Genomic DNA, 24,683 nt, shown 5'->3' with positions numbered 1-24,683 from the left:
ACTATCATAAATAAATAAAAAAAAAATTAAAAAAAAAGTGAAAATAATGTACTCCAAAGCATTTTCCTTTATATTACATTGTAAAGTTTTACATACTTAAGGATTGTATTTCAAATTTATCAGAGATACTGCAAGTTCATTTCTAAAGAGCAACATTTTCTCCCCTCGCACCCGCCCCCACCAATAGATAGTAATAAAAGTCTGTAGCATGGAGGGAGGGGAGAAAGAAAAAGTATTATTGGTAAAGAAAGTCTCTTGGATTTTACTAATAGATGTTTCCAAGAATATTAAGAATATTTTACGTGCAGTCTTGGGAACTTAATAAAGTTGAATCATGATCATTCAATTCAGTAAAATAAGAAAATGTCTTACCTATTTTGCCTTTGAAGTAATTTAAAGTCTGTAAGCATACACGTTATTTTGGGGCCTTCTTTAATAGTGTTGGCTGGAAAATTATTAGTGAATTAACCATACTGAAAGGAAGAACTCTTGTAATATTTGTCTGTGGGTTTTGGGCTTTCCTACAAATTTTTCTGGATTCCTCTTTGAAGTCTCATAAGCCATCCTCTTTCTTCTCTTTCCCTCATGCTAAGGTCCAGTCCATTAGAATGCCCTGTTTGCCCTTTTAAATTTTTTCCTGAACATATCCACTTCTCATTAATACACCGTAGTCAAATCTCATCACACCCCCTTGCCAGTACTACTACAATAGTCTTCAGGCTTATCTCTTGGAGTCTTTCTGTCCCTGGAGCCAGCAGTTTTTTTTTTTTTTTTAATGTAAATAAGATCATAACCCTCCCTTGTTCAAAATCACCCATTGACTTCTCATCCTAAACTATTTACCAAACTCAAGGCACTTCTCTGTCCTCACCTCTCTCTGCAGTTCCTCTCCTACCACACTATCTTACTCACTCATCACACATCAGCTACACATCAGCTACGTGGGCCTTGGCAATGCTCTTTGAACATGCAGCACTTGTTCCCACCTCAGGGCCTTTGTCCTTCTTGTTCTTGGCACCCGGCGTCCTCTGCCTCTCCTCTCCACTTGACTGGTTCCCTCACATTACCAGCCCATTTGCTCCAACTTCACCTCCTTGGAGCTGTTTTCCCTGACCTTGTTGACCTTCTCTATCCTCTTACTCTGTTTCTTCCTAACACATCACCAGCTGAATTTATACATTTTAGTTTTCTATCTTTTCCACTCAAGTAAGCTCCATGAGGGTTTTACTTACTTCTCTATCTCCAGTGTGTAGGATGACACCTGCCACGTAGTAGGCACTCAGTAAATAGTCACTAAGCTGATGAATGAGTGAACTCTTCAGGGGCATTTAGAGTACTTTTTTTGCCTCTAGAGTGCTAATGCAATGTAAGTGCTAATCACTTCTTTTTACCACCGTGGTCAAACGGGGAAGTAAGTGGGGGAAAATCACTCTTCTAATCTATGATTGGGATTTACTTTAGAAGCTGTTATTACTGTTTAATTTGATGGAGTTTTAATTTCAAATGTACCTGTACTTATTATGTGTGTGTCTGCCTCCTTAGGGAAAATCTCATCGTGACCAGCAGCTGCTGCTTCTTAAAAAGCACCTAGAAAATAATTACAGGAGCAGAGATCGAAAATGGATTGTTTTGTTTCCAGAAGGGGGCTTCCTCAGGAAGAGACGAGAAACAAGTCAAGCGTATGCCAAGAAAAATAACTTGCCATTTCTTACACATGTCACTCTGCCAAGGATTGGGGCAACAAACATTATCTTGAGTGCACTTGTAGCACGACAGGAAAATGGAAGTCCAGCAGGAGGAGATGCTAAAGAATTAGGTATGATGGTTTTTAGCACTTTTTCTTTTGTTGGAGTTCAGGGATTATCTGAAGTCCCAGAAGATAACATTGTTGTTCTCTTCTATATTTATAATTTTTGTCAAATAGAAGTAATACTCAGGGAGAAGATGCAAATTTAATTTTTTATTGTTTTTATTTACAGAAGATAGTTCATGCTTACAATAATTTATTCAAATGATATAAAATGCATAAAGTCAAAGATATCGTTCCCTTACCCCAACTCCCATACTCCCGGCCATTCCCACTGCTGCAGTAAACATTCCTTATAAATATCTTATTATATATTTGTGGAAATATAGTCTCTAGTATAGATTCCTAGAAGTGGAATTGCTAGGTTAAAGGTACAGGAATAGAAATCACTAATTTGAAAAACGAATTAGAGATATCAAATAGAAATTGTAATAATGTATATTTTTTCATTTATCAAATTTAGAAAGTTTTTTTGGTTTGTTTTTGATACAGAATATGAACTTAGTGTAGTTTGATGGTGTTTATTAAGATCCTTAAAGTGTTGATAAATGACTCCATTATTCCACTACAAATAATACCAAAAGGAAATAATCTAGCATACTGGCAAAGAAGGTTATTATGGCTTTCTTTCTTCTTTCTTTCTTTCTTTCTTTCTTTCTTTCTTTCTTTCTTTCTTTCTTTCTTTCTTTCTTTCTATCACAGCATTAATTTTAATAGCAAAAAATTGGAAATAAGAGAGAACAGACAAGTAATTATCAAATATCCATCCAACGCAGTATAACACAGCCATTACAGATGATTTTTATAGAGTTTTTCTGGCTTTGGAAGGAGCCTGTCCTCTATCATGTTAATGAAGTGGGAGGAACATACAACTCTTGTGAAACCATTGTGATCTCAAATATGTCAACAATAAGCAATGAAAAATGAGTGAAAGGAAAGATTCCAAATGTTAGCAGTGTTTGCCTCTCTGACTTGTAACATTATGGGTGATCTCCCTTCATTTCTGAATAGTTTACTGATTTTTTTTTTTAATTATGAGTATGTATAACTTTTATGGCCAGCAAACCATACCCAAAGATACAACTGTTTTGGAGATAGCCTGATGAACTGTGAAGGTTTGCAGAAGAATTTGTGCCAACAGTGTGAAGACTGCTTTATTTTTTTATTTTATTTAATTTAAATGTTTAAAGATTTTATTTATTTATTCATGAGAGACACAGAGAGAGAGAGAGAGAGGCAGAGACACAGGCAGAGGGAGAAGCAGGCTCCATGCAGGGAGCCGGACGCGAGACTCGATCCCAGGTCTCCAGGATCACGCCCCGGGCCAAAGGCAGCACTAACCTGCTGAGCCACCCGGGATGCCCAAGACTGTTTTAATAAACAAGTTTATCCAAGACACTATGAAACCTAGTGATAAATGATAAATTAAAAAACTAAAAGAAATACACTAGGCCTGTTTCCTAGTAATATTTTGCAATTTAAGAAAAATTTAGGGGTGCCTGGGTAGCTCAGTTGGTGAAACATCTGCCTTTGGCTGGAGTCATGGTCCCTAGGGCCTGGGATCTAGGCTCCCAGTGGGCTCCCTGCTCCCTGGGGAGTCTGCTTTTCCCTCTGCCCCTCCCTGTGCTTGTGCTCCTTCTCCCTCTCCCTCTCTCTCTCTCTCTCTCTTTCTCTCAAATAAATAAATCTTTTAAAAAAATAAGAAAATGCTCTTTAGAAAAAATAAAAATGGAAATGATTTGCCCTCAGAAATTTATGTTTTTAATGATGGTTAGGACCAGATATAGAGATAATGCCTATAAGACTGCACTGAGTTTTCATTTGTTTTTTTTTTTTTTTTTTAAGCAGTTGCTTGGCAGTCAGCTCTCTTAATCTTTCATCGTCTATTAAAAAGACAAATTGAAAGAGTCTTTTAATAGAAAAGGAAAGTTCAGAATAGCTTCAGACAGACAGGGTGGCAATGTCAGCCAAGCCAAAGCTTGAAGGCAAAGGTCTTCCAAATAGGATTAGTTGCACTAATAAAGACTGCTGTTTTTTAAATAGTTTTGCCCAGTTAATAATACCCTGTGGTGTTCTAGATCACAAGGGTAGGGGCTATTGTCATACTTATCCCACAATCATGAAGAAAATGTTTTTTCTCTTGGAGAGAAACAATTTCTTTTTATAATGAAAATCAAATAGCTTATTATTTATCTTACCTTGGTTAAAATTTTATTCTAGCTAAAATAGGAATGGGAAAAATTATAAGAAATTCTAGAAAGTTATATACTCCAAAACTAGTTTTACTTTTACCATTTTCTTCTGTGTTTTGATATTTTGTGTTTTATTTTCTCTAATGTTAATATTTACTTTTTAGTGTTTTGCTCCATATAAATAGAGAACATGTCTTCATGTCTGTTTTAATATATGATCCAAAAAATAATAATAATAATGATATGATCCAAATACTAAACATTTTAGCATGTACATCACTGATAGCTTGTTAAAATGTGTTTCTTTACTCAAACTCTGTTCCTTTAACAATAAGTTATTTAAACATTACTATTTTCTTAACCTATTTTTATGGTATTTTGTCCCCTTCAGAATATTGTTTAAATTTTTTTAAAGCTTAAAGTCACCTTCTAGTGATTTGATATACAAAAATAAAATATCATTGATTCTTAGTACACATTTGACTTATGTTTGAGAGTAAGTTTTATTTTTTTAGAGCTCTCTTAAATACCAAATAAAGGACAGACTATCACCCAAGTCCAGCTATCTGCATTCTCTGGGAGGATTCCCCTCTCACCTCTTGCTCAGCTTTGTACTCCATGCTGGGAATAAAAGCAGTGTGCCAAACAACCAAAGCAAACAGAACATTCCCACCCCCTCTCACTACAATGTTACCTGTTGTACCTACCAAAGAGTGGACAGTTTTACTGCTTTATTTGCATAGAACTCTTACTAAAATGGGAGTTTTTAAAATTTGTGTTAAATAAGAACAGCAGCTGACAATCATGTATCAATAAAATGCTTAATTTGGGGCCTATTCCAAGTATTTATTAATGTCTTCCAAGTATCACAAATCTTGGTGTTTAGATTGTATTTGGTGAATGGACTTGTTTTATTTTGAGGTCTGTTTTTTTACTTTTGTGGTTTGATACTTTAGCTTCTGACTTTTTCATAAGTCAGTTTTTATGAGTGATAAAATATAAATTAGACCTTGATAGTGCATCCTTATTGAATGCTTGAATGTGCATGTCCAGTAATTAATAGTGCTCTGTTATTTGTTCATTTGTTTGAGATTCAGCCATTTCATATAGGAAATGCTTGGTATCATCTTAAGTGTATTATGTGAAACAGTAACATCAAAGTTCATCATATTTTCATAAAGCAAAAGATACATCAACATGCTTTATACTATATTATTTTAAATAATATAAAAATTGATCCAATTTTAAGTTGTTCTTTGCTTTGTCCTCAGAGAGCAAATCAAAAGGTCTCCAGTGGATAATAGATACAACTATAGCTTATCCCAAAGCTGAACCCATAGATATTCAAACCTGGATCCTTGGGTACAGGAAACCAACAGTCACACATGTACATTACAGGTAAGAATTTTGTGTTAGTACTCAGCATATATCCAACATAAAAGTACTATCTCAAGACAGTGTTTTAGTATTACATTTTTAATTATTAGTGAAAATAGTTGGCTCAATATCATTCTTAATGCTGACTTTTTTTTTTTTTTTTTAATTTATTTATGATGGTCACAGAGAGAGAGAGAGAGAGAGAGAGGCAGAGACACAGGCAGAGGGAGAAGCAGGCTCCATGCACCGGGAGCCTGATGTGGGATTTGATCCCGGGTCTCCAGGATCGCGCCCCGGGCCAAAGGCAGGCGCCAAACCGCTGCGCCACCCAGGGATCCCTTAATGCTGACTTTTTAATATGAAAATACATTTGAAGTATTTATTTCACTGGGTGATAAAAGTCTCTAAAAATGCATTCTGGTGGCACTATGATTACTTGATTGCCTGAAACTCTGAGCAAAAGTAATTAGAGGCAAACATCAAGCATAAATGTATACTCATTTGGGCTAAGTAGATTTATGTTAATAGAAATGGGGATTTGTTTTTAAATCACTACATCACATAAGACTTCTTTAAATGATTAAATTGGAAATTTAGCTAAAACTTATACTTTACAATTTTTAATGTTTTAATATTTAACATTTTAACATGTCATTTGCATAAACAGCAAAAACATTTATTGAATATTCTGCACCAGCTTCTTGAGATTTTTTTAATGTAGATTGCTTTTTTGAAAGCTATTTGTATTAAAGCATGATGCTGATGAGGCCTGCATAGATGTGACCACTTTATAAGCCATTTATCTTTACTCAATTTTCTGGTCAAAGATCTCACCCATGGCAACCAAGTTACAAAGTGAGTAGTTGGTACCCCAGAAGATCACAATTGCCACAAAAGCCCTCATTCATTATAAGAGGAAAACTACTCAAATTACATACTCATTAAAAGTAAATAGGTACATGTTTTCATATGTATAAGCCATCATAGTTTTACAAATAGAAGTACAAAGTTGGAATAATTTGAAACTAAAATTTTAAAACTTAAATGTTGCAATTTGGGTTTTTGGTATGTAAGAGATGACCATAAAATTACAGTTGATTTTACTGCGTGACTTAAATTGCCAAATTGTGAAGTTCATGTGTAAGATCAGAAAGCAATTCTTGGTAACCTTCCTGACTCCATTCCATGTATGTCGTCCTGAGCACTGTATATAATGCAGTGTGTTAGACCTTGAATTTCTCCAGGAAGTTTGATTTTCATATATATGAAACTTATCTAGCCTTCAGTAAATTATTAAATTGTAGTCTATAAATGAAACTCAATTCTGGTGCCCAAACCCAAATTACATGACTCTTATGTATATGTTTTGGACACATGTAGATTGTACGTACATTGGATATATGTAGATCTTCCTAACACATCGTACCCTAAACTGAGGCAAGGAAGAAAACATTAATTATATAAGCACACTATTATAGTTGACTCTGCTTTCTTTTTTAACCAATAAAAAGAAAATTTTAGTTTATAGATTAAAAAAATGAATGGAATCATAAGAGATCTAAGGAACTGAAGAAATGTCCATTTTTCACAAAATTATTTTAATAAAAGTTTAATGTACTTAAATTCACTTGAAGCAGAGGTTCTTAACTTGCATAGACCTGAGAATTTTTTTTTTTGCCTTCAAAATTAGATATTATTTTAATTTAAAATAATTTTTTTTATTTGAGCATAGTGGACACAGTGTTACGTTAGCTTCAGGTGTACAACGTAGTGATTCAGTTTCTCCATACATTATGCTCACCACAAGTATAGCTATTATCTAACTTCTGAGAATTTTTTAACTTAGTGTCTGTGCAAAGTGTTTCGTATGTCTGCAGTTTTCTGCAGAGTAGTTTCACAGCTTTCGATCTAGTCTCAAAATAGATTAAGGATTTTAAAAAGATTAATAAGGATTCCTAATTTAGAGATAAAAACCAAATAGTAGATAAAATGCAGAATGGTTAGCTTGATACGGAAAAATACTTCTATTGCTAAAATTGAAGCTTCTCAGAGATATATTTGATTATAAAAACTTTATTATCAGACATAGAAATAATAAGGAAAATTCTAAAATATTAGATTGGCAGAGATTAAATCATGATATAGAATCATATCCTAAAATATTATAGTACACATTTTGCCCAGTTATTTGTTTATACATGCATATTCACACACACAAACATACACATCCTAGGAGTCTTAGAACAGGTAGATAAACTGTTTACAGAAATTTAATAAAAAGAGTTTATTGTCTAACCAATGTTAGGAAAAGGGAAGGACTTTTGTTCAGATCGAAAAAGGAGGGGAAATTAAAGGGGCCAGAGAGAGAGATGTTTTGGCATCAGGATCCCTTTGAGGGTTTGCAAGAACCTCGTGAGAAAGGGATGTGGGCTGTGTACGTGACAGCTCTCAGGGATGAATCTCTTATCACCCACAGGTTGACTAGGTTGCCTCCCATATTGTTTTAGTCCATCTGGATACCCTGGGAAATAGGGGAAAAAAGGATTGTATTTTGGTTTGGTTGGGGTTTTGAGGGCCTTCCCTCCACCTCTAGTTTTCTCAATTCCAAAATAAAATTTATTGCTTATCTTGGATTTTTCCTGGTAGGAATAACACCATTGAAATTAAAATAAATTTAAACAAAAATGGTATTCCTTACCCATTTTTTTTCTGTTCTCAGAGAGATTGGTTTTTGTTCAAACTCTCCAGTTGTTTGGTTATATTTTTAAAATTTTAAACAAGGATGATATGTTTTCAATTAGAATAAGAGATTTAAAATGCAACATTGAAAATCATATATATACAAATGTGAATAATATAAATAACTGAGGTTAAATCTCTTTCAATGTGGGGATGCTGACAAGAAAAACTAAACAGCTTTGACTGGTTAGAGCAGGGAATAGGTGCTCAGAGAGAAGGGAAAAGGTGCTTTTGCTTAATGTTGCCTTGCTTATCTTCATCCATAGGCAGATTTTTAAAAATAATTAATGAATGTATGTTTTTTCCTGCAATTAAGCATAATTTATCCAGGACCTTTCTATTTAGCCATATAGTACAAGCCAATTTTGTTTCATACTATGTAGAAAGTATTTTTCTTTTGAGCCCCACTGGCTTTTTTTTTTTTTTAAAGCACCCCCTCATTCTTAGAGAATTTAGTGTGAAATGATTACTTGGTGATTATGGTGTAGCTGGGCAAGTTGGTACTGTTGCTAGTTTTTTTTTTTTTTTTTTTTAGTATAATCTAGAGAAGTATACATGTGAAAGTCAAAAATTAATTATGCTTTCTGCTCAGTATTTATCAGATCCCACTTAGAATACTGCATGTATTTTAAATTCTCTATTTTAAAAGACATAAAACAGCTAGTAGAAGCTTATGAAAATACCTAATATATATATAAATCCTAGAACACTAGTACCACTTAAAAGACTATTTGAGATCAAATCAAAGCAAATTTGGAGATGATAATAATTAAATGATGCAATTCTAAGGGAAATTCCAAGTTGAAAATATAAATAGGTTAAGGAAAAATTTAAGTCTCTATGTATGAACTACTTTGATCATATTTTAGGTAAATTTCATGGAGGGCAGTAACTGTCCTTTCCTGTGTGATGCATCTGTGCCTCTGGGTGGCTAAGAGTGCTCTTAGAACACTGTAACATTCTTGACCATCAGAATGTACTTAAACAATACAGTTGTCATCATTTAACATTATTTAACATTAATCTGCAGTTGGGCCGTTTTTTTATTTTTATAATACATTTCTTTTCTTGGAAATCATTGTCAAGGCTGCCAGGTAAATCCTACTACCTGTTCCGTACCTCATCAGAATACTGTGACAGATGTATGGAGATTTCTGAGCAAAAATGGCATTTCTGGGGGCATGTGACTCTTGATCTCGAGGTCATGAGTTCAAGCCCCACACTGGGTGAAGAGATGACTTAAATCAATAAAACTTTTTTTTTTTAAAAGGCACTTTCCCCTATAGAGTGATCCCAATTATAATGTGTTAAAAAAACTAAAATGCTTAAAAAAATTTGGTCTTTATTTAAATAAGACTGTGGATTACCAGAATGTACAGCAGAGTATTCTTCTAGATTTTAAGTTTCTGTATTGATGCTTAGGAAAAAGCATAAGAATGCAATAGCTTATTTCAAATTTCTGAAGTAAGCAATTTCCCCCCCAATAGCCGTTCTCTGCATTGTCCATTCACTTCTTACTTCTTGGGTTTATATGTTGATTTTTGGGATTTCTGAAAGAGATAAGCCCTAAATATATAGGTTACTATATTGCTATAGAATACTTTTCTAAAATACCACAAAATGAGAGAACAAACATTTGTGACATGGTTATATTACTAGATCATACCTTACAAATAGATAATGTTGTTATCTGTCAAAAGTCAAACTTTTAAGGCAAATGTTTGGAGCTTATTCTTTGGAAAACTTGCAGTAAGTGGTAATTCGGTACCCAGCCCATTTTGCTAATTAAACTCAATGCATATGTAACTCCTCAGGCAGCCCATCTGAGGACCTTCCTGGCTAGAGGTTGCCCCAGCTTCAGTGAATGCATTATTTGAGCATCAAATGATACACTGATAAAAATTTTTTTTGAAAACCACAAAGCAACTTAAAAATAAAGTACTATTAGTAAGATATGTAAAGTGTGTTGATTATTGATAAATCCAGTGTTAGTAAATTAGCATTCCCCACAGATTAATCTTAAGCCATTTTTTCTTTTTTAGAAAGAAAGTTTAAAATTTTTATTTATTTGTTTGACACAGGAAACACAAGCAGGGGAAGCAGCAGGCAGAGGGAAAGGGAGAAGCAGGCTTCCCACTGAGCAGGGAGCCCGATGTGGGGCTCAATCCCAGGACCCCGAGATCATGACCTGAGCGGAAGGCAGATGCTTAACTAACTGAGCCACTCAGGTGCCCCAAGCCACTTATTATTTTAAGAGAAAAGGGATCCCTGGGTGGCCCAGCGGTTTAGCGCCTGCCTTTGGCCCAGGGCGCGATCCTGGAGACCCAAGATCGAATCCCACGTCGGGCTCCCGGTGCATGGAACCTGCTTCTCCCTCTGCCTGTGTCTCTGCCTCTCTCTCTCTCTCTCTCTGTGACTATCATAAATAAATAAAATTTAAAAAAAAAGAGAAAAGATGTCCTTTCTTACTCCTTATTTCCCAATATTATGTATTGTTTAACTAGGAGAATATTTTTTATTAGGATGCATACAACCACATTATTGATATTTTTTTCAAAAATAGTGCTTGTTTTAAAAAAGGAACTAATAAGCCTTAATTATAAGAAACATTTGAGGGAACAACTTTTCCTCCCACTTTCCCTTTTATTATTGTCACACTGGAAGACAGCTTCTTCCTATTAAAGAAGTAATGGGCACAGCGTGCTGCTGTTAAGGGCTTAATAGGAAAATTAAGCATTAGATTTTAACTACAGGAATAGAATGTTTATAAGGATAAAAGCAAAAGTAGGGCAGCCGGGTGGCCCAGTGGGTTAGCACCGCCTTCAGCCCACGGCCTGATCCTAAAGACCCAGGATCGAGTCCCACGTCAGGCTCCCTGCATGGAGCCTGCTTCTCCCTCTGCCTGTGTCTCTCTGTCTCTCATGAATAAATAAATAAAATCTTAAAAAAAAAAAAAAAAAGCAATTGGTGTCCTTAATATAAATGTCTGTTTCACGCCAAATTAGGACAGTGAGTTTGAAAACTGGTCCTCTTGGGTGGAAGTAGCTTATATTTTTATTTTTTAAATCTTAAAAAAAAAAAGAAAGATAAAACCTTGAGTGTAATAGCATAGATAGATTACAAAATACAGAGGTGCTACTTTCATGTCTTATTTGACTGGAGTTTTGGTGACTTTGGAGAAAGCATCTAACTAGGGACTTTGAGCAAGAACTTATTTTCAATTTCAGAGAAAGTTAATTCAGAAAAGGATTCTTTAGTTAAGTTGCCCTTATTTCCCCTCCTAATTCCATCCCTTCCTTTCTTCCATGGAAGCCACTAGTGTCATAACTTGGTGTGTAGCCTTCCTGTCCTAATATTTTTATTATATAGATATGTTTATAATATATAATATTATCCTGTATGTCTTTTAAAATGTATGTAATCATAGGTGATTTATCATTTTACAACATATATTTTTCCACTCTGCATTATTTTCTAGATTTTTCATTTTTACGTTCATTCATTTGAACTATTCACACTATTTAACTGTTCTGTTCCCATGACCTGATTGTCACATTATCAATTCCTTCTCCTATTGTTGGATACCTGTTCTCTCATATTTTTGGTATTATAATAAACAATGTCACAATGAACATTTTTTATACCTGTTTCACTAAGCATATGCTAGAGTTAAAGTAGGGTATGTATGTGCCCAGCATGGGAGTGCTAGTCAAGTAGTTCTCAAAGTAGTCACATCAGATTACAATCTCATTAGCAATATATGAGATCACCTCTTCCAATATGTTTGTCAAAGTCATCACCTTTAATTTTTGCAAATGTAATACATTTGAAATATTATATCATTATTTAGGCCTCGCGTTTCATATTTATGAGATGAGTGTAATAATTCTGCAACTGATAGTAAAATACACTACCATGAAACGTAAGATTGGGAGGAAGCTACTAGCATCTTTATCTAGGTATTCAATCACTGTTAGAAATCTTACTGGTTTACTCATTGCTGTCTGTCTTCCCCATCTAGAACATAACCTCCATGAGAGCAGATACTTTGTCTTGTTCACAATTCCCAGAGCAGTGCTGACATATAGTAGGAATACAGTATTTATGAATGTATGAAGGCTAAAGCTTATGCTGTCTAGACATGCACTAGCCAGTAGACAGCCACTAGTCACATGTGGCTATTGAGCATCTAAAATGTGGCTAGTCTGATTTGAGATGTTTTGTAAATGTAAAATACACAGTGGATTTCAACAACTAGTAGGAAAAAGGAATGTAATTTTTCTTGATGACATGTTGAAATGATAATATTTTGGATTTGGCAGGGATTAAAGGATTATATTTCTTTAATGTTGTTAGATGTCCTCCATTATATACTTTGTAAATTATTAAGTCCATTATATACTTTGTAAAATATTAAGTTTATTTTCAAAAATAAAAGAACGCAACTTTGGAAAATATTTCATAGAAGGTAAACATTTTTCCAGCCTGCTGACATAAGATTCCTGTACATTTCTTTTTAACATTAGTTCTTATGTATATATATTTTTTTTAATTTTTATTTATTTATGATAGTCACAGAGAGAGAGAGAGAGAGAGAGAGGCAGAGACACAGGCAGAGGGAGAAGCAGGCTCCATGCACCGGGAGCCCGATGTGGGATTCGATCCTGGGTCTCCAGGATCGTGCCCTGGGCCAAAGGCAGGCGCCAAACCGCTGCGCCACCCAGGGATCCCCTTATGTATATTTTTAATGTAGCTATAGCTATAATATGCATAAAAGTTATTTATATTCTATTTTATCCCATATGAACATTTTAATGAAATTATACCCATTCTTCCTATACTAGGTATTAAGATTACAAATTTTATAAGTATTTTAAAATATTGTTACAGAATCTTTACATTTTTAGTGGCTTTCCAAAATCCTACTTAGTGTATACATCTAATGAACCATTTCCTTATTAGCCATAGACTTGTCATGTTTTGACTTTTAATAACACCATGCTGAATATATTAGTACTTACCTATAGTTCCCTCCACCCCATGTTTTAGATTCCTTTATAATAGATATTTTTAACCTGTTATTTCTGATATTAGCTTGTAGAGTGTTATTAAAATGATATCTGAATAGGGAGAGTTATTGTCAAGAGATGAAGGAAAAACTTATTTATGAGAAAAATTACCAAAACTTAAAAACAATCTAATATTTTAGTAATTTTATGCATAAACCTCATATATTTGTGATTAATGCATCATTTTGGTTCTCCTTTCTGTTTTTTTCCCCTTACTTTCTAAAACAACAAAATTAAAAAGTCACAAGTTTTTATGAGTTTTAGAGGCTATAATTGCAGAAATAATTTTTCCTCCAAAATTTTTATTATGAAAAATACCAAACCTATAAATTCAGCCCATGTACCTATCTTACTTTTATGTGAAATGTTGTTTTCCCTGTGCTATTTCCGAGATCCTACTGGATTATTCTGAAGCAAGTCTCAGCATATCATTTCATTTGTAAATATTTCATTACATATTCTCTAAAATACAATAATTCTTTTGTAAAGAAATTCCATATTACCATATTTTTAAAGCATCAATAACAGTTCATTAAGACCATCAAATATCTAGGTAGTTATCAAATTTTCTGAATTCTCTCATAAATTATTTTTTTTAAAAGTTTGGATTCAGTTAGATTGCAGTTGGTTAATTAATATCTCTTATATTTCTTTTTATTTACAGATTCCCCCCTCTTTTCTTTTCCTTATAGTATTTTTTTTTTTTTTTTTTTTAGGATACGAGATTATATGCCCTGTAGAATTTGCTATGATTTTGATTTTGCTTATTTTATCCTGTGTATTCCTCTGGCTACTCTATTTTCTATTAATTGGGAGGCAGATACTAAAACTTCATCAGATTGAAGTTTGAATTTGCTTGACTAGAAATACGTCATAAATGGTGATGTTTACTTCCATCAGGAGGCATATCATATCTGGTTTTCTGTCAGAAGTAGTTTTTGAATGCTGTTTTTAGTTAAAAATCTCAAAACTGGGCACCTAGGTGGCCCAGTCAGTTAAGCATCTACCTCTTGATCTCAGCTCAGGCCTTGATTTCAGGGTCCTGAGTTTCAAGTCCCCCATCAGGCTCTATGCTGAGTGAGGAGCGTACTTAAAAAATAAATAAAATAAATAAATTTCAAATAAATATATCCTATGCTTTGAGGGAAAAATGATACTTCCTCATTCCATCCCTTTAATCCCAAACAATGATGTCAGGACCTTCAGTTCAGAATTGAGGCCTCTTCTGGCACATAACACATAATGAGGATCAGTTTCACCTGAAAACCCTCCTTGTGATCATATAAGGAGGTCCATATAAGGAGGTCCATAGTCTTATTTCGTGAGCCATTAGAAAGCATTTTTCCCCGTGGTCCAAACTGTAAAGGTTTGGAAATGTTCTAAACGTTATTGAAAAATGAACCCTAAATCATCCACTGGGATGACTGATAGTTGTTTTAGTCAAGGTTTCTTCAGAGAAATAGAACCGAGAGGATATATAGAGTGATATATAAGAGAAGATTCAATTTAGGAATTGGTTTTCATGATTATGGAGGCTGAGAAGTCTTATAATCTGTTGTTTGCAAGCTGAAGAACCAGGGAAGCCAGTGGTAAATTCAGTCTGAGTCCCAAAGTTTGCAAATGGGAGGGTAGGAGAGGATGACATCTATCCAGTCCTTATCTGAGTCTAAAAGCCCAAGAAGCAGGTACACTGATGTCCCTAAGTCAGGAGAAGATGGATATCTTAGCTCAAGCAGAGAGTGGATTCACCCTTCTCGTACTTTTTGTTCTGTTCAGGCCCTCAGTGGATTGAATGGTGCCCGCCTGCATTGGTGGGGGCAGTCTTCTTAATCTACTGATTCAAATGTTAGTCTCTTCTAGATATACCTAGAAATAATGTTTCCCAGCTATCTGAGTGTTCCATAGCCCAGTCAAGTTGACAAATATAGTTTTAACCATCCCAGTAGTCTACATAGATAATCCAAGAAACTGAATTGACCATCTATTTATAGCGTTCATCAATCTTTTTATTTAAATTGAGTTACTCAACATATTACTTGACATCATTAGTTTCAGATATAGAGTTCAATAATTCATTAGTACATGTAACACCCAGTGCTTGATATAAAATCACTACAGAAAAATCAATGGTATCCCGTATCCTGGCAATAAATAGGAAATACAATCTTTAAAGAAAAATGCTATTCTCAGAAGCAAGAAGACTATAAAGTACCTCACAGTAAGATGTAACAAAAAGTGTGTAAGACTTTTATGAAGAAAAAATATAAAAGCTTCATTGAACATAAAAGAACTAAATAGTTGGAGAGACTGTGCTTATAGAGGGGAAGACTCAAAATTACAAAGATGTCAGTTCTCCCGAATTAATCTATAAATTTAACATAATGGCAATTACATAATTGCAATCTAGGAGGGTTTTTCTCAAAACTTGATGAAATGGTTCTAAAATTCGAGAGAGTAAAGATAACTGTGAATATAGCAAAGACAGTTTGAAAATGAAAGAAACATCCTACCAAATGTCAAGGCTTACTGTAATTAAAACAGTGTAGTATGAGGGCAGGACCAGACCAATGGAAAGATTAGAAAATCCAGACTTGGGGACTTGTGTATGATTAAGTAAGTATCACATATCAGTGGAACAAAGACTATTCAACAAATGAAGTGGTTTAGGACTATTGGTTCTATATAGCACAGTGATTCTCTGTTAATAGTGAATACCTCTGGTGGGGAGGGACTTCTCACTATACTATTTGAGTTTGTTTGTTTTTTACAACGTGAATGTATTAATTTTTCGATTTAAAAAACTAATGGAAAAAAGAAATTGCCTGCAGAACTTAGAATTTTGGTCTAATAATCCATAATTGAAACAAAAGCATTTTCATCAGGTAGTTTTAAGAATGTAATAAATTCACATTTAAAATAACATTCAGGGGCAGCCCCAGTGGCCCAGCAGTTTAGCGCCTTCAGCCCAGGATGTGATCCTGGAGACCCGGGATCACGTCCCACGTTGGGCTCCCTGCATGGAGCCTGCTTCTCCGTCTGTGTCTCTGCCTCTCTCTCTCTCTGTGTCTGTCATGAATAAATAAAATCTTTAAAAAATAAAATACCATTCGGGGCACCTGGGTGGCTCAGTATATTAAGCGTCTGCCTTTAGCTCAGATCACCATCCCAGGGTCCTGGGAATCGAGCCCCACGTCTGGCTCTCTGCTCAGCTGGAGAGCTTGCTTTTCCCTTTCCCTCAGTGATCTCTCTCTCGCTCTTGCTCTGTCTCAAATAAATAAAAATCTTTAAAAAATAAAAATAAATAAAATAAATATCATTTAATAGACACCACATAGATTTTACCCCTTTGTGTCCAGCATATTGAAATTCTAGTCTAGATTTTCATATTCTAGTGCTTTATCCATAATTAAAAGTGAACTTTAAGGGGCTTAAATGTCTATAATACTTTTTTGGTGTAGAAGTTGGAATAAAGGAGAATAAAATTAATATAGTGAAAATCAGTTATTTAACTTAATGGGGACCAAATTTCAGGTCACCTTTTCCCAGGAACTGTGAATAACTCTACAGTAGTTCACCCTTGAGTGATACACACATTTAGACACTAATGATGCATGCTTAGAGGTTTACCACCCTCCACCCCAGCCCCAAAATTACCCACCTGGGAGGGAGGTACTAAGCTTGCCTCTGGAGCTAAAAGTGGCTTTCCTTTTTTCCTAGCAGAAGAAAACAATGTCCTATCTTTAGTTTTTCTTATGCTAGGGCTTTTCTGTATCCCTGCTTAGAATTATTGCTCACTTCACCCCTATTTTTGCTGTTTCTGGTAATTCTCTTCTTTCTGTCTCCTTTTCTTATCATCTCTTGTTTTCTGCTGCTTTGCCTCCATATCGTAGCTTTTCCCTGGAAAAGGCTGGACATTTTAGTCAGAGGTCACTATTTGGAGCTTCTAGTTGGAAAATGGAAAGCTACACATTTAAGTTTAATCTTCAGGTTTTTAGTTATGCTTGGCTGTTTTTATTAATGCTCACCACCCACAAGTTCTTTCTTTTTTTTTTTTTGCGCCAGCAGTTTTTTCCTCCCCTTTCCTTTAAGAAAAGAAAACATTTTAGTTTGTCACCATTCAGGATGCTGGAGGCATTGAATTACTGGTCTTAATTGAAGTTTGACTGAGTTTGTGGGTTGAATTCTGTGTTTCTGTAATGAAGTTGAAATTTGAAAGAGGTGAACCATCATTTCAAGTGAGATAAACTTCATCTTTTACTTAGAAGACAGACTTCATTTCTTTTATTTTAAGATGTCATTTTTTATTTGTTTTAGAAAGATATATATATAGAGAGAGAGAGAGCGTGAGCAGGAAGAGGAGCAAAGGGAGTGCAGAGCCTGACGCAGGGCTCTATCTCAGGACCCTGGGATCATGACCTTAGCTGAAATCGAGAGTCAGCTGCCCAACTGACTGAGCCACACAGGGGCCCCGACGTAACATCATTTCCTTCCAAATATTTATAGAAAGTTAAACATGCAAGAAATTTTGTACTTGTTAACATATGTTAACATAGTCGAGAACAAAGACCACAACCTAATTTGCTAAGTTGTTTTCGGTATATGAATCTGGATATAATGTGATATGGAGAACTGTGACAAGCTTTGGAAATGAAGCACTCTCTCCCCACCTCCTGGCCCCGTGGGTTTCACCATGTTCTATGCACTTTCATGTCTCTTCAAGGTTAATCACAATGACTGTCATTGATACTCAAAAACTTTTTGTTTTCTAACTTAATGTTGTTGGAAATATGTCCCCCCAAATAAAAAATTCTTAGCTTTTAATTTTGAAATGAATAATGGTTAAGTATAACTGTCACTGACTACTATCACTATCTTTTAGTTACTTGCAGTTGTTGAATTGAATCTGAGAAGTGGCAGGGCTAGCTAGGTCTTTTTGTCTAACCTTTCATTTAATACAGGATCTCATACACACACACACACACACACTATGACAGATTGCTTAAATATAGACTTCTCCAGGAGTCTGTTTTTAGCCTCTTTTGTCTGTGGAGGTGTGAGTTCATAGTAGGAGAGTAAACAGAAACAGCTCCCGAAGAGACATACCTCTAGTTCCCCAGCCTTCTCCCAAGTTCCAGATCCTCATTTTACTTCCTTTCCTCCACTGGGATCGCCTGTTGCTTCTGCAAGCCTAGTATTTCTAAAACTGAACTCATTTTTCTTCACATAAACTTGTCTCTCCTGGCTGTCCAGTCGGGGTTTATGTTAACACCATTCTGCACTCACCCAGAATGAACATTTTAGAGTTCCTTTGACTCTTTCACCTTTTAGTTTAATTCTCTCTCTCAAATTCAGCTACCAGTTCCTATGAAGGAAACCTCTGTAATGTATGTTTCTACCCCTTTGTTGTTGTTGTTGTTTTAATCTAAATGCCACAGCCTAGCTCATACCTCATTACCTTTTACCTGGAATATATTTGCTTATTAAATATTCCCTTAATTAATATTGGTTCTGTCTTCAGTCATTGTTTATTTTACTGCTGTATTCCTCTTCCTAAAGCATGATACCTTCTTTTTTTCTTTTTCCATAGTTTATAGATTAGATAATAGTATTATATCAGTGTTAATTTGAAATTACCTGATTTTGATCCTTCCACTGTGGTTACGTTAGAGACTGTCTTTGTATTTAGAAAATACACATGGAAGGACTTAGGGAACACTCTCTGTAACTTCCTCTCAAAAGTCGAAAAATCATATATACACACATATATATGCATATGGGGAGAAAAAATGGTAAATATGGAGAATATTGATATTTGGGGAATCTGGGTGAAGCATATATGTGAATGTGAATTCTCTATACTATTTTTACAACTTTTCTTTGAACGTGAAATTATCTTAAAAAGTTTTCAAAAGTCATTAGGCATATAGGGAGAATTCTGTGTGTCTTCCCCTCAGTTTTGCTGGGAACCTTAAACTGCCCCCCAAAATAGTCTTAACAAAAAATTTCTAAAAGTCGTTAGACTCAAGGAAAGTGTAATAGTGATTCTCTTAAGTAAATATCATAGTGTTGTATTTTGCTTGACAATTTACTTCCTTCAGCAAGCATTTATTTGTTAAATATCTTATTGTGTCTCAATATAGAACACTAATAAAGATGTAATAAATAAGCTTGAGGTCTGAACAATGCCCCCTCGTTGTTTATACCCTCGTGTGACATGTGGATTTACTACAATTTTGACGATCACAAGGAGCAGGAGCTGGGCTCAAGGGATAGGGGCCCCAGGCTGAACTTTCCCAGCTGTGCAAGGAAGCGGTGGACAAGGTGCTGCCTGCCTTCTCCCTTTCTCCATCAGTGTTCAAGGCACTCAGAATTCTCTATGACCCTGGGTTTGCTGCCTTAGATCCTTGGTTTGTCCCTGGGTTGAAGTAGGTAAAAGCTTCTATCTGAGTTGCTGAAATCTATTTTCAGATAACTAAGTGGGCTTTTTTTTTTTTTTTTTTTCCTTCTTAAGCCTTGCTAGTGGATTGGGGGAAGCTATAAATATTACATTTCATTATGTTGAGGATGAAGCCTTGAGCAGCTTACCTCAAGACGGTGGCTCAGAGCAAGACTTCTGGGACTTGAATGCTGGGAGATATTCCGATATGTTAAATTTGACAGTATCTGTTCTTGTCCATAAATCTGTTTTTGGAGGCAAGTAGTTTCTGCATTTCTGAGTTATTCTTATCACACTAACCCTGGTGGTGTCACTTAACTATTCCCATGGTACTGATGGCTGTCTACAGATGGCACCTCCTAAGTTTTACGCCAGCAGGTTACTTTCATTTTAGTTCTGTTCAGCAAACTTGAGTTCCCATGAAGGATTAAGCACTGATATACACACTGGGTATGCAATGTTGAGGACAGCACAGCCCGATAGAGGGAATAGACATGTGAGAAAATGAATAGAACATCAACTAGTAAGCATAGCTCCAAAGGACAGAGTTGGCATTGAGAAGGGAAATACTAACTGTAGGAGAAGAGGAGGAGGAAACTGAAAGGAAAAGGGGTAAGAGACCCAAATCCTGATCTTCCATAGCAACAAGTCAATGAATACATATGAAACCGGATAATCCAGAAATAGTGGTAGTAGGTTTGTAAGCAATATGGAGGTAAATAGCAAAAGAAAATGGAAGGAGTTGTATCTGGAAAACAGGTGTCTAGGAGGGAAAATACAGGGTCATTACTCTTCATTGTGAACCTTGTAGTACTCTGACTCTTGAAAACTGGATGCAATGTGTTACTTTATTTAAAAAGATTTTTAAATCCTACTTCCTCTTTTAGACCAACGCAAGTGATACCATTTCCATGTATCCTGTGCTATAAGTAGGCACACACACCCCTTCCTTTAAACTTAACACAGAAGTTCTTTAAACTCCTTACGCAACATTTACCATATCTAGTTTTAGAGGATGTGTTTACTGTTCTTTTCCCTCTGCTACATCATTAGGATTTTGAAGGCAGGAACTGTCCATCTCAAAATTTTCCTGCATGCTTATTAAGTCCTTTACTTGTAGTTGGCATAACTCACTTTGAGGATTTAGCCATGTTGTTTGTTAGCTCCCATTTTGGATTCTTGGTAACATGAAAATTCAAATGTTCTAACTCAAATATATAGAGGTGCCAGCTGCTAAGCATTATTTATATCTTTTTTTTTTTGCAAGTGTAATTTATCTAGTGCTCTTAAATCTGATTCAATGGATTTTGGTAGAATACTCTGTATTCAAGAGTACATTCTGGATTACTGATAATTAGAGTTTTTGTTTCTTGAAAATTAGAAGCTGGTTTCTCATTTGGATAACTACTGGTATTGGGAAGATGTATTTCTTTTATTTATTTGTTTACTTCTTTATATCCCATAAGAATGCCTTTTATTTGATTCCAAGAGGACTAGTATTGAGTGCATTTGATACTTTGCCATATCAAGGGATTAGTTGTTTTAATATTTTAATCCCATGGTGATCAAACAGAGTAATAAAAGTAGATTGCTCTTGAGGGAGCATTTGGTCTGCAATCCTGGCCATTTCCTAAGGCAAGAGAGTGTCCAGGCTCTTCTAGGCAGATGGTAGGGAAGGCTTTCTGTTAAAACACAGCCCCATTCCCACACTCACCGCCATTTAAAGCAATATATTCCTCACCAACCTTACCATGTTCTTTCAGGAGTTCAGATAGTAAACCCAACTTTCTCTTTTTAATTCAGCCATATTTTTAGTCACTTTTCTCCTTATAAAGATGTTTTAAATACTATTTTAAGATATTCTCTAGCCCTGTGGCTCCTGCTAAGTTATTCTTAGGTTGATTAGGCCTGATTTTATGTATATAGAAATAGTATATTTTTAGAAGTCAAAAAGTAATACAATTAATTTCCCAAACCATTTGGCTACTATTCAATGTAGTAGAAGGGAGTAGTTTAAAGAGTGCTACCTATATTGCAAAACTGTGTTAAGATAGTATGAAATTATCTAAAAGTAAAAAGTAATTTGTAATGCCATCCACTTAAAAATAAAATCCATTTTTTAAAAGATTTTATTTATTTATTCATGAGAGACATACAGAGAGAGGCAGAGACACAGGCAGAGGAAGAAGCAAGCTCCATGCAGGAAGCCCGATTCAGAACTCGATCCCGGGATTCCAGGATCATGCGCTGAGCTGAAGGCAGACACTCAACTGCTGAGCCACCCAGGCATCCCTAAAATCCAATTTTTTAATTTAAGTTTTTAGTTTTAAAAAAATTCTTCTAGTATCAGGATGAAGTTTAACAGACTTTCCTAAAAACCTCAACTCTTTAAGGATATCTAATTTGGAGGAAACAAAAAGAAAGAAACGATTATATTTCCTGAAGAGTTAAGTTTCCTGGGTGGCTCTGGGCACACCTCTCTTGTGCTGGCTACGGATCATGAGGCCTTCTTCCGCCTGGAGTCTGCCCTGTCACACAGTGCAGGGCTCAGTCAGTGGTTTGAAGTCGTGACTCCCCCTCTGAGTCTGTTTCTTTCTGGGATTCCTGCCTTTCCAGCTACTATGGTCATCCTAATCTCTGTCCTCTCTTTCTTCAACCAGTAAGACTACATATTCTCATGTAAATTTTAGGTCTCCCTGGGTGGCGCTAATTAGAAATTATTCTCAGGTAAAACGCTGGAAAAAATGGAAGACTCTCCCAGTGCCATTCCTGTCTTCCCAGTGTTGACATTCCTCTGGTGTTGACCTGTCTCTAGTCCCTCCCCAATGCATTCCACTAATTCCTTTTTGTGTTTCATCCTGAATTTGTAACTGTTAACCTGTGAACTACTCTGAGCTTATGAAAAGCAGAACTCACCACTTATTTTAATAGATATTATAAGTCACAGGGAGAGTTACAACTAAATCTCAAATTTTAATGGGTAAAAGAATAGATTTTGCCCTCGAGTATGCCCCTGTTCACTCTTCTGGCCTTTTAAAGTAGTACAGCATTGCGCCAAAGTGACTGTAAACATAGGCACTGAAGTCATGTGGTGGTACTTAGTTAAAGGACGTTTATCTGGGGGCACCTGGGTGGCTCAGTCGGTAAAGCATCTGACTCTTGACTCTTGATCTCGGCTGAGGTCTTAATGGTAGGGTAGCAGGGTCAGGATTTCAAGCCCCACATTGGGCTCCATGCTGGGTGTGGAACCTACCTAAAACTTTTTTATTAATTAAAAAAAATTTTTTTAAAGGATGTTTATCTGTATAATTCAGAATATTTCTATTAAGATAAATATTGAAATGAAAACACAAGATCTCTGTATACTTAAAGAGAACTCATGGATGGATCCCCAAGAATATGTCCCCAAATTTGCATATCCCAATTGTGAAATACTGCTAGCTATCCTCTAAAGCAGAGCCTCTCTGACTATGATACTCTCCAGTTTAAAAATCTTTCCATGAGGGTGCCTGCGTGGCTCAGTTGGTTGGGTGTCTGTCTCTAGATTTCGGCTCAGGTTGTGATCCCAGGGTCTGAGATGGAGCCAGCCCCACGTGAGCTCTGCACTCAGCAGGGATTCTGCTTGAGATTCTCTCTCCCTCCACTCTACCCCCTATACGTGCTCACTCTCCCTTTTTCTCTCTTTCAAAATAAATAAATCTTAAAAAAAAAAATAAAAAATAAAAAAAATAAAAAAAATAAAAATAAATCTTAAAAAATAAATCTTTCCATGAGAGACATTCTCATAAATTGCTAGTGGGAATGTAAATTGGTATAATCTTTATAAAGACAATTTGGCAACATTTTTCAAGATTACTAATGCATTCAATCTTGATTTAGCAATATCACTTTTGGGATTTTATCCTGTAGATATACACATAAGAATGGACTTTTGCATAATGTTATTCATCACTACACGTTTAGAATAACAAAAGATAAGAAACTGTCCATCATTAGGGAATAAGAGGAATTTCATGTTTAGTGTGTATTAAGACATTACAATGAAATTAGGAAATTTTAACAGAATGAAAAGGAAAATATAATCTATAAAAATTCATGGGATATAACATAATCTGTATTTAGAGGAAAATTTGTACCCTTAAAAAGCTTCTGTGAGAAAAGAAAAAAACTGAAAATCAGTGATCTAAATGTCTACCTCAAGAATTTAGGGGGAAAATGCAAATTAAATACAAAGATAGTAAAATGCAGGGAATTATAAAGGATAATTTTTTAATGGAAATCGAAATTGCCAATATCAGGAATGTAAAGGGGGACATTACTACAGTTTCTCTAGTCATTAAAAAGACAGTAAAAGACATTAAGTATAAGTCTTCCAGAGCATAGAAAAGAGGAGATACTTCTTTTTTTTTTTTTTTTTTTTTTTAAGAGGAGATACTTCTGAGCTTGTTTTATGAGACCAGCAAAATCTGAACCAAGGGTATTGTAAGAAAGGAAAATTTACAGGCAAATCTCTTACATGATTATCGATGCCAGACTAACCCAGGTATATATAAAAAACACATCAGATTATATACTGAGAATATATATTCCCAGGTATGAAAGTTTGGTTTAACATTCAAAATCAGTCAATTGAATTCATCACATTAACAGAATAAAGAAAGAAATTACTGTTTTTTTATAATTTAAAAAAAAAAAAAAAAAAAAAAAAAAGAAATTACATAAGCATGTAATAGATGGGGAAAAATCAATAAAGTGTTAACTCCCACTCATGATAGCAAAGAAAACACTTAGCAAACTAGGAATAGAAGGGGATTTTTAAAATCATATTGATGGTATCTACCAAAAAAATCTACAGTAGATATCAGACTTAATGGTGAACTATTGAATGTTTCTCCCTGAAAGATGAGAAATGAGAGACAAGGGAGCTCGTTACTACCACTTCTATTCAGTATTATCTGGATCAGGCAATGTGACAAGAAAAAAGGAGTCAACTGTAAATATAGAAAAGGTAAAAACAAAATCGTCATTATTTGTGTTAATTCATCTTCCTACCTGTAGATTAA

At 35.1% G+C, this 24,683-nt stretch overlaps 1 protein-coding gene across 1 annotated transcript in view; it reads left to right on the top strand.

Annotated features, from left to right (window-relative positions):
* Nucleotides 1–24,683, top strand: part of LPGAT1 (lysophosphatidylglycerol acyltransferase 1) — an 81,709-nt gene that overhangs the window by 41,430 nt on the left and 15,596 nt on the right. The window contains 2 exon segments of the mRNA XM_038542072.1: nucleotides 1,543–1,816; nucleotides 5,271–5,397. Of these exon segments, the coding sequence (XP_038398000.1) occupies nucleotides 1,543–1,816; nucleotides 5,271–5,397 (401 nt within the window).

Source organism: Canis lupus, chromosome 7, assembly GCF_011100685.1.
Source record: "Canis lupus familiaris isolate Mischka breed German Shepherd chromosome 7, alternate assembly UU_Cfam_GSD_1.0, whole genome shotgun sequence".
NCBI lineage: Eukaryota > Metazoa > Chordata > Mammalia > Carnivora > Canidae > Canis > Canis lupus.
This window is presented reverse-complemented; position numbering and strand designations above follow the sequence as displayed.